Genomic DNA, 14,598 nt, shown 5'->3' on the forward strand with positions numbered 1-14,598 from the left:
ATTCACCGGGAAACCAGCAAGTGTTTTGAATTCTGAATTATTCTACTATAAAGGCTTAAAAAAAGAAGTAAAGCCTCTGGCCCTGTTGGAGAGTAATGTTTTTGTTTTTATTATTATTATTATTATTATTATTATTTAATACTTTTTATCGTGTGGGTTTGTTGGCGGGGAGGGGAGAAAAACCCCACCAGATCTCAGCCGAAGTTGCGTCGATCACAAGGGAATTAAGGGACCAATTTTTCAGTGTCGATGAGTTTGGTTGTAAACAGTCTCCAAAATGAAGTGCTCGTCTTTGGGTTTGGTTTGTTTTTTGTCTTTTCCTTTGCACTCATTATCAGATCTTTATTAAAAAAAAAATATATATATATATATATATATATATATATATATATATATATATATATATATATATATATATAAAATTTTTTTTTTTTTTTTTTTACCACTGTCAGCCCCACCCCCACCCCCCCTAAGGAGGATTTTTTTGCACATTGTAAAGATGAAATGGATGTAATCATAGTTCACTGTGGCTTTAGACTATACAGTTGAACTATGGACTGTGAAAATGGACACGGGGGGTGGGGATTCCTATGGAAAAATACTGAATCACTTGAAGAGCCTGTCAACAGGTTATCGTGCATGTCCGGGTTCTTTTGAGACTTTAAATGTGTAAATTTTACTTTTAGTGTACACAAGAAATTAAAATAATTTAAGAGAAAAAAGGAAAAAAAACAATGAGTTGTGGTCAGTCTCTCTTCCTTTGTTGCCTAGCCATTATTTCATCACACAAATCTATTTTCACAAATTTCATCTTTGTGAAATAAACTAAATTCTACTTTTGTGTGACCAAATTTATGTAGGGGCTTTAGGGGGTTGTGGAGTTCTAAAATCGTGTTTACTGTTGATAATACAAGTACAAGCCCTTTTATATTAACAGTCACATATCTGACAGACAACTTTTGAATTATCTTTATTTATTTAGCATCGTTTGAGTTTGGGCGTCTGGGCTCTACTGCTCATCACTCCCGACAAGGTGTATAGCAAACATAGACATTCTTAATGAGCTAGAAGTATAGGAGTGATAAACTTGAATCCCCCCCATTGGATAGAAGAGGAGGTGGAGGGAGTGCAGCAAGCATAGGGCTGCTTAAATAGGCCAGCCAAATAAGGACCTGGAAGCGTCTTGCGCCGTCAAGTTGTCTGACAGAACTGGCTACGCAAGCTACACCTCATCTAATTTGGTATTTTTCTAAAATGGACATAGTGATATGTTGATGATAGACTTTGTTTTGTGGTGGGTGATCCCAGCACATTTTGTTGGTCTGGAATTTTGGTCTCACCTTTCACCCCTCTGAGTGCAGGAGTAAGACAATAAACACTATGTCAAACATTCTTTTCTCTTTATTATTGAAAATATTCATTTAAATTTTTTTATGAAAGCATAATCCCATGAAAGTTTTATCTTTTTTTCTTTTTTTAATCTTCAACATTCCAATTGAATTCTCTATTGCATAAGACACACAGGCACAAATTCCGAGGTCGGCCGTGAAGGTCAGTTCACAAGGGAAGGCGCGCACCAGACCGACCTCTACACGGACAAGATCAGGAACAAATCCAAATATTCCCCAAACCCCAAAATGGCTACAGTGACTCAATAGATCTGCAATGGAAACAAAAAAAGCTAAAACAATTTAACTTTGATTCGTAATGGCTGACTTTTCTCCACTCTTGACTAGGAATTTCAGCTGGTGGGCCAAGTGTAGTATTTTTTAGTTGTTTTTTTATCCAGTTAATGTATTATTGACTAAAAACAAAATTAAACCTGGCATGTGGATTATGGATCCTGTTTTTATACAAAATGTTATTGGCTACTGACAATGGAAAGTTAAACAGTATGGCTTCAGAACGACAGCCTGCAGGTTAGTTCAGGTCAATGGTCATTCCGAGGTCCCATTTTATCCTCATCCCCCACACATACACACCAGTCACTCATACATTTCACAGAGGAGAAAAACCGCACCAAACTCATAAGACCGCAAGAAAGACATAAAAAATGTTGATTCAAGATCATTTGCATCCTGAGTTCTCCAAGATCCAAGAAAAAGGTATAATTAAGGCCCTTCCGACACTCATTTTTGGTAAAGTTCGCCTCTAACAGAATACACATCCTACTTTCTGTACCAAAAAAATAGAGTAATGGGGGAGAAATAAATACATATATGTGTGTATGCCAGAACTGAGAAGTTATAAATAATGTGGCTGGAAATGGACCGTTTTGGGAGTTTGCAGTGGCTGAACGTTCCTGCTATCATAAAAAAATTGTTCTGCCATTGCGTTTCATACTTGGTCATCACCTCCAAACTGGACCAAACATGCCATCAATCACATTAAAGGACAAGTTCACCATTCTCCCAACCCAGGCCTTATTAAAATGTTGACTCCCAAGGATTCAACGTTTGCACCACTGGACTGCATTCATAAATAATGGGAACTGACATTCTGGTAAGAACTGGGTTCAAAAACAGCGGACCGATCCTTTAACGCAACACAACATTTTTTGTTGGAGTTGTTGGAGCCTTTTGGCCCTTGGCACCGGTCAAGAGCCCCCCACAGGTAAAGACAAAAATGTAGAAAGTTTATCAATATCCGGGAAAGGTAGGGCCATTACAATGGCGTCAGACGCTAAAGTGCTACTGAGCATCCCTAGAATTTAAAAACTACTGGATGAGAGCTGCCAGAGTGTGCCCACCTTATGCCACTCCCTGACTTTCCACATTTAATAAACCCCCCAGAAAGCTCTCAAAACCTTTCAAAAAGGGAAATTAAATGAAAAAAAAAAAGACAAAAACATAATCATAGTCCTTTTTGAAGGATAAAACAAAACTAATCTCAATAGACAGGAAGAAAAATTACGACATTTTAACTTTAACTTTGGAGCCGCTTGAGTTTGTAAATTAATTAAAAAATATATTTCTAATTAATGATACATTCTGGCTAATGCTCTCCCTACAATGGATGGAATCTAGAAGTTTAGAATATAGCTCTTTGTTTTATTGTGTATGCTGCTTAAAGAATGTTAGCAAAACATAGACATTCGGTTAAGTCTGTGAAACACGGAAAAAGGCACTAAGCTGTTGTGTTTGAAAAATAAAAAGAAAACACTTAAAATGTCCTCTTATCTGCAAGCACAGACAGTATAAAAGTCTCTGGTCGGGCGTTGCATGTTTTTGTTACAATTCTGGGGACAGTCACAGGAAGAAAAAAAACACTGTCATTTAAAAAAAATCACCTTATTCCATTCCAGTCCACACTGAAGGTAAATTATAATTTATAAAAGTGATTCCCTACTGTGATGCAGTCTGGTGGCTCTTTGGCCCCGCCCCCTCCGTCAGGAGCCCACCAGCACCTCCATGATGTGGTCCAGCTCCGCCAGGTCCATTCGGAAAGGCTGGCCCTGGGGGCTGCCACTGCCGCTGCCGGCGACCGCTGCCCCATAGCCCGATATGGCTCGGACCACCAGGTCGTCAGTCAGCGTGACGGGGGCCACCTTGCCACCCACCGCCGCCCCCACCCCTCCGGCCGCTGCCGTCCCTGGCCCTCCAGCGGGCAGGGAGCAGGGGCAGAAGTCGTACATGGAAGGGTCGATGTCCGTGAAAAGTGTGTCGTCCAGGGCGAAGTCTGTGAGGAAGCCCCCCTGGCAACAGGGGGGCGGCGGGGCAGCCGCTCGGAGCGGCGAAGCGGGAGCGGGAGCGGGACGGGGAGGAGGAGGAGAAGGAGGCTCGTCCATTTTGATCTCTTCCTCCTCTTCCTCCTCCTGCTCCTCCTCCTCCCCCGCCACCGCTACGTCTAATGGCGGTGTCCTGTCTGTCTGGGAGGGGGGGGCATGGGGCGGGGGAGGAAGAGGGGCGGGGGTGGGGGCGCACAGCTCTTCAATCTCCTCCAGGGCAGAGGAGAAGCTGTCCTTGGGCTGCGCGGGGGGCAGCGTCCTTGAGGGATGGGGGAGCGGAAGCAGATGAGGGGAAGAGGTGGGGGAGGGCCCCAGGGCGAAGAAAAGCGGCGAGTCCTCCTCCAGGAGGGAGGCAGGAGTCAGGCAGGTGTCCAGGGGGGATGGGGCGGCGAGGGGCCCGAAGGGAAGCAATGAGGGAGGAGAAAGAGGAAGAGGAGGAGGAGAAAGAGGGGGCGGCGGGCCTACGTAGCTGCCGTCTGGGTGGGCGGCGGCGGCGGCAGGGGCGGGGGCAGGGGGCGTCGGCACGGCGAAGAAGAGGGTGTGCACCCTGCCCTCCCGCTGCAGCTGCTCGTACACGTGCCGCACCAGGTTGTTGATGAGCACGCGACGCCGCAGGCCCATCTCGGCCCCACGGGGCCCGTACAGCTTCACCAGGGACACGTTGAGCACCGTCTGACGCTGCAGCAAGTAGGGGCCCCTGGGGGGTCCCCCCGGCCCAGGCTCGGGCCCCAATGCTCCGACACACTCCAGGCCATCCTCTTCCTCGTCCAGTTTGCGCTTCACACCGTTAGCCGACATGAATCTGTGGAGGCAGAGAGGGAGATGAGACTACAGAAGGTACAGCAACTACATGACCTTCTGGATTTCCATTTCCTCCTATAAAACTAAAGTAGCGAGGGGCAGCGAGTACTACCAGCAAACAGCAAGTGACAAATCAGCTGTTTACAGGAATTTGAAAATGGAGGAAGTTTGACCAAACAATGTATTTCAGGAACACAAACTCCTCGATATTATCCCTTGTGTTACAAGCTCAAAATTGCAAGTGTGTAACAATTCATCAAATTCGTAATTTCCGGCCAGAACAGCAGCTCTGTGCTCACAAAACAACTCTCACTCGAAAAGTGACGACTAATGTAGCACTTGAAGTTTGGGAGAAACTAATTCAACTCCGTCCAAGTGTTTCTACGAATAATGGCCACTAATCTTCATACACACATTTTTTGTTTTTAGAACCCGGTGATTTGCACAACAACTGATCAGAGTGGCTGGGTTTACTGGAAGCCGAGATGCTTCCTCGCAAAGGAGGGATTGTGCTGCTCCTGTGTGTGTGTGTGTGTGTGTGAGTGTGTGTGTGAGATCCGACAACAAGAGTGGGTGGGTGACCTGTCAGCTGACTGGCTCCCGTGTAAGGAGTCAGCTGACCGCCTGTGGTGGATAGTGTGTGTGTGTGTGTGTGTGTGTGTGTGTGTGTGTGTGTATGTGTGTGTGTGTGTGTGTGTGTGTTGGTGTGTAAATGAACATATGTAAGCACATTTTTTGCATCGCAGCGTTTTCCCGATTAATCCAGAATGAATCAAAGAAAATAAATGTATAAGTAAGTAACCAAGTAACCTCGGTAACCTCAGGAGATTAGAATGAAAACTAAAAGAGCGGTAGACAGGTGGGGTGGGAGAGAGGGAGGGAGAGAGAGGGGTGGAGTACGAGTTGGGGGAGAAAGAAGAGAGAAAGGAAAGATGAAGGGACAGACAGGTGGAGTGTTAGAGAGGGAAGGGGGAAGGGAGAGAGAGGGGTGGGGGAGAGGGGGGGTAGAGAGAGTTTGGGGAGAAAGAGAGCGAGAGGGGGGTGGAGGAAGAGTTAGGGAGAAAGAGAGAGAGGAGGCATAGAGAGAGATAGAGAGACAGAGAGGTGAGATGAAGGCACAAACAGGTAGAGTGGGAGAGAGACCTATAGAGAGGGAGAGGGGGAGATGAAGGGACCGACAGGCGGAGTGGGAGAGAGGGAAGGGGAGGGAGAGAGAGGGCGAGGTGTGGAGGGGGGAGGGAGAGGTGCCAGAGGACGTTATTCTTAGAAGGAGCAGTTTAAAAACACAGTGTGTATCCCTACCCCAACCACCCCACCAGCCCTCCACTCCTCCAGCCCGGCTCGTGGCCAGTTGCGCAACACACTGGGCAGCTGCTTGTCCGTCCGTCCATTGGCTGCTTTTAAGACAACTCTTTACCACGCTGCAGCACATCAAAGAGGAGCGTTCTCCGCAACGCACACACGCACACACACACACACACACACACACACACACACACACACACACACACACACACACACACGGATGAGATGTAGAGCGTCTAGGCGTGCGGGAATCAGCTAGCCCAACCCCCCTGCTTTGGCGAGGTGACATCCTCCGAGTGTCGTGGGGATTCGTAACTTACTACTTCGCGGTGCAACGGTACTCCTTCCCCCGCCACCTCTCGTTCGGCAAACACTGCGATGCATTCTGTTGATAGGAGCGATGAACCAACAGAACCAACAAGTGGACGTAAACACTGCCGGTACGATGTCCATATCGCCACGGTCTACACATTGAATCGCAGGATACATTGTTTCACAGTTTGGGGCCGTTCGTTGGGGGAGTGGTTGTGGGGGGGTGAAGTGTCTCGCTCAAGGACACTTCAGCACGCCACCAGGAGGAGCTGTCCATCAAACCGACAATCCCCCCATCACTGGACGATGGCAAAGATGTTGTTACAAAAATGATAGTAAATTGCAAGATTGAATCACAATAGAGAGAGAGACCCTGGTATCATAGGGACTTAACAAGCAGGTGTGTGTGTGTGTGTGTGTGTGTGTGTGTGTGTGTGTGTGTGTGTGTGTGTGTGTGGGGTGGAGGGGGTGTCAAACAATCAAATACATCCTGCACCCCCTAACACACTCACAGCATTATTCATCCACCTGCCCTCTCTCTCTCTCGCTCTCTCTCACCGTCTCTCACTCTCTCCCACACTGTGCACTTACTCGCTCATCCTTATCACACTGGGGGGGGGGGGGGGGCTGTTGAGGCTCACAGGGTTCCATCTGCTCCAACACCCTGAGTCAGGGTGGGAGTGATGAGTGGGGGCGCGCACAGGGAGGGAGGAACAGACAGCAGGAGGGAGAGAGAGAGAGAGAGAGAGAGACAGAGAGAGAGAGGTGGAGCTTCCCAGTTTCAGGAAAGTAAAAGTTCTCCTCTGGCTATTTTGAGTCAACCATCTGGATTCGCTAATAAGCACAAGCCAGAGGTTCGACTGATGAGTGAAATCAACTGGTTGGGGGGTGTGGGCAGGGGAGAAAACACGGGCAGGACATTGACTTCTGGAGAGAGAGAGAGAGAGAGAGAGAGAGAGAGAGAGGTGGCTCCTGCTCCCTTAGGACAAAGTCAAGAGCTGGGGGGAGGTGTAGGAAGAGGAGATCCCCCTCTCCCTCTTTAAGCATTTGTTAAAAGGTGGTTCACGTTGGACAAATTACACTGCATCGCTTACAATTGCAACGTTTTGGGTTTCCTGGGGGGGTTGACCCTGGCCTTCGCACCAAGAGGCTCAAATCCCTTTCCCTTTGCCACCTTCCAATCTATTGACTGACTTCGGTGGTGGATATTTTTGTCCCTTTTCATGAATGTTCCATCCCGATGGACAGTTTACTTGACCATAGTCTCAAGTAAACTGGTCTACAATGTGTATATATGGGGCGCTTCACTTTCTTTCGTTCTATTATGTTTTGACCAATCATCTTGCTGGGGGGCAGGGGATCTGTTTGCATGCATTTACATGGAATGAGTCCCTACTGAGAAACAACCTGACCAGGAAAACCACAACAATAACATGGTCATTGAAATGTGACATGGCTGACATTGGTTGCCAGGGACTAAAAAAAACCCTTTTAGAAAAGGACCGCTGGGATCCCAGATAACTCCTTGTCTAATTGCTAACACAAACTCAGCCAGCACTGATAAATTCAACTTTTCCAGTAGCCGGTGGGAAGAAAAGCTAAAACATCCTATCCGGACACCAATGTTCTGAGACAAAGTTTCTGTAAAGGTATCCAATTGCCAACACTGTGTAGACTGGCCACTGCAGAAACACACTTGTTAAAGTGCTCATCTGTGAGCTCCATCTTGACTCTGGAGAAGGAGTTTCTCTTAGGTGTGATATCACTGCAATCAAAAATTTAAGCCAACCGCGTTCAATTCTCTGGTTTCTGGCGCAAACTTGGAGGGGCTTCCATCCCCAGGAGTCCTTTGAGAAAAGTTTGTTGGTTGTTGTTGTTGGCTGATCCGTCATTTCATTTATCACAACTGGCAACGTTGCTCAATCAAATTCCCCGACGGCCCGCCTTTCACGATCTTGCACGGGAAAGGCGGTCTTCTGCTACCCAAATCGAAACAGCAAATACCGTACTTAACGCGAATACATCTAATAGCTATTTATTTATTATTATTATTATTATTATTATTATTATTTATTTGTATTAAATATGGGATATTTTAAGAAAGATTCAAATAGTTTTCTACTTTAAGAACTGATGCCCCGTTAAAATTCTCGTTACAGCCTTGTGGGTATGTACCTAACTTCTGGACAGGTGCCTAGCTGTTGCAGCCCGTCTGCTCTCCCTCTCCGCCCGGAATGACAATCAAGACGTTGGTCGTTTATCAACTTGTCTTCTTCCAGGTTAAAAGCAGACGTCCTTTTTCAATTCGTTTTTGGGCAGAGGAAAAATGGGAAAATGGAAAAACCCAGTTGCAGGGGGATCCCTCTGTAGTAGCACGGTCGTTCCGGGAACGACAGCAAGGGGGCGCACGTATCTGAGTCACAAAGCCAGGCGTCTTCACACGTTCCGTTGGGGGCGGAGCTACGGCCGTGGAAGATTACTTAAAGGTTGCTGTTCAAATTTACTGAACCAAATTTCTTTTTAATTTTGCCGAAATAAAAAATTCTAAAATTATGTTTTTGTTTACAAAAAATAAACAAACACGTGATCAGTACATTTCCATAAACTACTTATGTACCAAATATGATCTATTCTGGCTATTCTTTGATGTATCAGGCTTTTACTCTGCATTAACAGGCTTGATACATCATTTCCAGAACTGCAATACTTTTAATTGAGTCCAGCATGGTTGGAAAAAGTAAGTTAGTTAGTAAGTTCATTTTATTTATAAAGTGCCTTTTAAAACCAGAGTTACAAGGTGCAGCAAAAGAAAGACATTAGACAAATGGACAAACAAACAGATACTTATAATAGTAGATGCCAATGAGATTAATGACAGATATATAGATATACTAAAATAAATGATATACAATGTGACAATAGTGCTTAACAGGTACTTGAAATCCATGAATATCATTTTATAATGCAAAATGAGCCATTTTACATTCATGGTACACCACCTAACAGTAACTAAACAATGTAAATTACTAATTATTATATTATTATTATACAATTATAAATAAAAATTATAATTAAACAATCAGGCAGAGTCACACATCACTCTCCCTAGGATTCCAACGCCCATTTTAATATGAGGCTGCGAGTCACTACAGCCTGCATGTTTCCTTCACATGACTCATCGGTCTATAGGCGAAAAGCAAACATTTGTTCAGCAAGTTGATGGCAGGGTCTCTGCAACAGTCCTCTGTCCAAAAAAACCTATGACCGTTTTAAAATGTGTTTCAAAAACAACATTGTGTAAATAACACTAACAAACAAACAAACGCGCTATTCTGCAGCCTGTCTTGAACATTTTGGGACATTTTTGCTGGGAGACAAAACATCATACCATACCAAGAAACACACATGTGTCATTTTGTAGAAGACCAACGACAGCGTTGCCAGGTCAGAGTAAACTTTCCAGTGCAAATGCCATTTGAAGCCCAGGGCCCACGGCCCAATTTTTGATGCACTAATTTCATTGATCCGTCCATTCAACCATCCATCCTACTTAATTCCATGTTCCACCATACAAAATGCTATTGCATAAATATATATAATATTCAGTGTTGGGGTGACTGTAATCACATTACATCTGTCTGTAACGTGTAATGTAATGTGTTACTGCTCCTAAATTCAGTAATCACACAGTTACTAATCAAACAACTATGTTGTTCCTCATCACTTGCGTTAGTCTGCATAAGTTCCATATGCAACTAACGAAGGAAGGCATCTCTCTATGTATGTATGTACGTATGTATGTACGTAGGTATGTATGTACGTAGGTATGTATGTACGTAGGTATGTATGTATGTATGTACGTAGGTATGAATGTACGTAGGTATGTATGTATGTACGTAGGTATGTATGTACGTAGGTATGTATGTATGTATGTATGTACGTAGGTATGAATGTACATAGGTTTGTATGTATGTATGTAGGTATGTATGTACGTAGGTATGTACGTAGGTATGTATGTACGTAGGTATGTATGTACGTACGTAGGTAGGTATGTATGTACGTAGGTATGTATGTATGTATGTACGTAGGTATGAATGTACATAGGTATGTATGTATGTATGTAGGTATGTATGTACGTAGGTATGTACGTAGGTATGTATGTACGTAGGTATGTATGTACGTACGTAGGTAGGTATGTATGTACGTAGGTATGTACGTAGGTATGTATGTACGTAGGTATGTATGTACGTACGTAGGTAGGTATGTATGTACGTAGGTATGTATGTACGTACGTAGGTAGGTATGTATGTACGTAGGTATGTACGTACGTAGGTATGTATGTATGTATGTATGAAGGTATGTATGTATGCATTGCAGCTGTCAGGGAAGTAAGACAAAGTTTCCTTCATCAGTCTCCCTATTGGCTGAACAGACAGGTGACGTGAGCAGCATGAAAATTAACGCATCAAACCGAACAGCAATGTCCATCACGGTTTCGGTACTTCATTCCCTAAAACCCTTACGACATGAACAAAAGCGATTACTAACAATTGAACAACACTGAACTATCATGCGTAAGACTTGAATATGGAATTGAAAACATATACTTAACGATAAAAGTTAGTAACATAACTCTCAAAGTCTGAACACAATGCATGCTGGGAAACAGGAAGGCACAAGGCTAACTATGTGGCAATTACATGACGACGCATCACAGGCGACGTTGCGGAGTAATGCAAAAGTAATGAAATGAGTAGTTTAACCAATTACTTTCTTCAGGGAATAATAAGTAAAGTAAAGCAATACTTTTTAAAGTGATGAGTGATGTGTAATACATTACTTTTTTTGAGTAACGACCCGAACACTGACTATACACTATACACACACCCAAACACTGACTATAGTACAGCCCTATATGATAGGGCTGTACTATAGTCAGCAAGTAATACTGTAGGGAAAGTGGGTATACTACTCATGGTTCGATTTCTGAGTTGAAGTGAATATACTCTACTCAAATGTATATTTAAAGTTAAGTTGATAATTAGGTACACTCTTATTTGCCACAGTACACGTTTATGCATGTCTCTAAACTACACTGAAAAAAAGAGACTCTCAGGCCTTTCATTTATCTTAATATACGTATGAAGGGGAGTTATAAACTGACAACTAACATTTGTATTTTTGCCTGGACAAATTATTTCCCTTACTTTTTACGAAAAAAAAAGGGTTTTATTTAAACTCAAGTTTACTAGTTTTATATGAACAACTCCCCTATTTTAGTTACACTAGACACTATGATTTAAGTTTTACAAAATATTTTTACTTTAGGCTACAAAACTTAGTGTCTGAAGATGACTGATGATTTTGCAGGGTTTTGTGAGAAAAATAAATTAATAAAAGATTTTGAGAGAAATTTGTATTCCATATGCAGAGCACTTAAAAAAACAGTAAAACAATGCTGGTGTCCATTCTCACTTAGAAAAACAAATGATTGAATTGAATGGTAACCTAACTAACCCATAAAAACAGAATATCATCATATCATAGCATGACCATAACCATAACCCTTTCACTCACTCACACATACACAACTTGTGCAATAACACTGGTATAATAACACTGTACATACTGTAATAAGCTATAGTTAGCATATAGTAACAATTCATATTATAATTTATAATTGTTAACCTATATATACTACAACAATAATTTATCCTGTGCATAGTATTGCATTTATCTATCTTAAATATCTGACTTTTTTATGTTTTGTCTTTTTTGTAGTTTTGGCTATTTGTTATATTTTATTTTATGTGATATCTCAATTTGAATTGTATTTTTTTATTTTTATCCTATAATATTTTATTATTATTTTTATTCTCGTTTTTTTTTTTATGGTTATGGTCTGTACTGCAGTGCACCAAACCTCACCAGAACAAATTCCTTGTGTATGTAAAAGTAGAAGAAGAAAGAAGAAACTTATTTTCTTCTCCTTTCTTCTTATGTATATTTCATGCAGCGGATGAAACGTGAAAACGGCGAAACTGGCACCCCGTAGCCGAAGCAAAGCAGGTCGCATGACGCTCCGCCCACTTCAACTTTAATGGCGTGAATCACATTCTCCCTCTCGAGGCCGCCGCGTGGAGAAAAAGAAACTCCAGAAGTTCAAGTTCAAGTTCAAGAGATTCGTTTTCACATACATACACATCACTCTTTTTTAGAGCACTCCATTCCTTCTCCTTCTTCCGGTGACCCCCCCCCACTCCCCTTTCTGAACCTGTCACAACAGCTGCCCACCACCGCCACCACCAGCTCCCCACCCACCCACCCTACTAACCCACCCACCCTACTAACCCACCCACCCTACTAACCTCCGGCAACAGAAGGCTTCGTGGGGGGGGGCGCCATATAGTGCGCTCCCGCACCACCTGCCACCAAAGTACATACACCACATTCACCCCATTAGGTGATAGTTGTTATGTGGTTATTGGATCACACATTGTAATTGTAACAGTAGTCTTGTGATTACATTGTAATAACTTCAGACGTTAGATATAGACATTTAGACCGACTCCTCCATTGTTATCCATTATTGTATACATACGTATTGATCCTGCACAGAATATTCCAGCTATGTTTACATTTATACCCACAACCCATACTAGCAACGCCCCTGTCATTGTCTTGTACTTTCATTTATTTTATTTTATTTAAAATACATATATATTTTAGACTGTTAAGCTATTTATACCAGTTGTCTTAACCAAGGCAAATTATTGTCTATGAAAAATTCACTTGACCGGATAAACGGATTCTGATTTAAAAATAAAAATAAAAAACTATATACGAGACTGTACCCTGCGACACTCCTACGGCTGAAACTATCCATAAAAGGTGGAGACATTTGCTTTTACGATAAACCTATGAAATAACACACCGTACGCCTTTTGGGAAAACTTATGAAGACGGCACACACTCACACACGATAAATCGAGTTTGTGTGTGTGTGTGTGTGTGTGTGTGTGTGTGTGTGTGTGTGTGTGTGTGTGTGTGTGTGTGTGTGTGTGTGTAACAGCTACCGTAACAAGCAGCTCCGCAAACTCACCGCACGTACGCCGGGCAAGGGGCTCCCAATCCCGCATGAAGACGTTGGAGACGCTCCGGGCGGGAAGGCGAACATGGAAGTCTCCCGGAGATCTCGGTTTGGTCTCGGTCGGTCGGTCTCGTTCCTCTCCACACAACAATGGCGAGCGAGTCAAGAGGCCCGGGGAGGAGATGTGTCACCACCACCACCACCACCACCACCACCACCAGGTGTGACGTAAAAGCCGAGTAGAAAGGTTCAGAGCGGCGGGGCAGGGAGGGACGGGCCGGGGCTGCCGCCTCGCTCAGAGAAGGAAAGCCCCATGCCACCTCATAGGCGATATTGATCCAGTCAAATATCGCGATATTTCGTGACGGCTACCACGATATCGATAATTACGTGAGATTTGCTCCCATGACATGTTTACACGCGGAGGAATAAACGATGTTTAACATATCGCGATATTACGCTAATCAACCCCCCCCCCGTCAAAGACCAAGTCTCGAATCTGTGTGTGTTTGTTTTTTAAATATGTATATATAAACATTTAGCCATAGCAGGCAGTTGGATCAAATATAAACCACAGTCAATAAGTACATTATATTACTATTTACACATAACATGAAATATTGTTTTTACATTTTTTTTTTTTTGATACTCAAAGCAGCTGTAGTTGTCTTTCATAAATTGTATCATTAGTTCTCATTTAATGAGAAAACTCACACAAGCTTGTTTGTTGTGAAATTAAAAAGGTGCTCTACTTACCAAACACCGACAACCCGTTTCTTGGTTTAAGTGTTCTTGCATTAAAGTAGTAATCCATTTGATTGTATTGTTAACAAAAAAACATGTTTGATGCTTTTACTTTCTAGCTGGCACTTTTAAGTAACAGCCATGTAATGAATTGGTTGTATGCATATGCTTCCTCTATATGCTGTCGTTTGCAATGTTGGTGACGGGGTCCGCCTTTCCCAGCAAGAATGCACTGATCGGGCACGCGGAGGAAATGAACAGGGCAGACGCGATGAATTTGACAAACCGTTGGAGTTAATTGCGGCCCATAAAATGTCAATATGGATGACTATTCTGGGGCTTGAAGTGTAATCCACCGGACACAGACAATGTTATGAATTTCCACTTTAACTACTCCAGCTGAAAGGTTCAGCAACCACAACCATGTAAAGCATTTGAGTTATTCAGCATCTAATAGGCAGACAGAGCAAAGCATTGGTTCCAACAGCAGAAATTCCACACAGACTTTCCTCTCTAGTGGTAATATCTACTGTACACAGCGGGCAGGGTTAAATAGATAACAGCATTTAAGCCAGGATCAGTATTAAGCAAGGTACAACTTTCAATGCGTGCAGTTGCA

The 14,598-nt window shown here is 43.2% G+C and overlaps 1 protein-coding gene across 1 annotated transcript; it reads right to left on the bottom strand.

The window, feature by feature from the left end:
• Positions 1-571: 571 nt before the first annotated feature.
• On the bottom strand, positions 572-13,398 carry LOC307229627 (SERTA domain-containing protein 2-like). The gene is made up of 2 exons (XM_079999652.1): positions 13,248-13,398; positions 572-4,529 (listed from the first exon to the last, which is right to left on the bottom strand). Exon 2 carries the CDS (start codon positions 4,523-4,525, stop codon positions 3,389-3,391), a length of 1,137 nt encoding a protein of 378 aa, XP_079855778.1. The 5' UTR covers positions 4,526-4,529; positions 13,248-13,398; the 3' UTR covers positions 572-3,388.
• Between the last annotated feature and the right edge of the window lie 1,200 nt (positions 13,399-14,598).

The sequence above is a fragment of the Zeus faber genome (genome assembly GCF_960531495.2).
Source record: "Zeus faber genome assembly, chromosome: 4".
Lineage (NCBI taxonomy): Eukaryota > Metazoa > Chordata > Actinopteri > Zeiformes > Zeidae > Zeus > Zeus faber.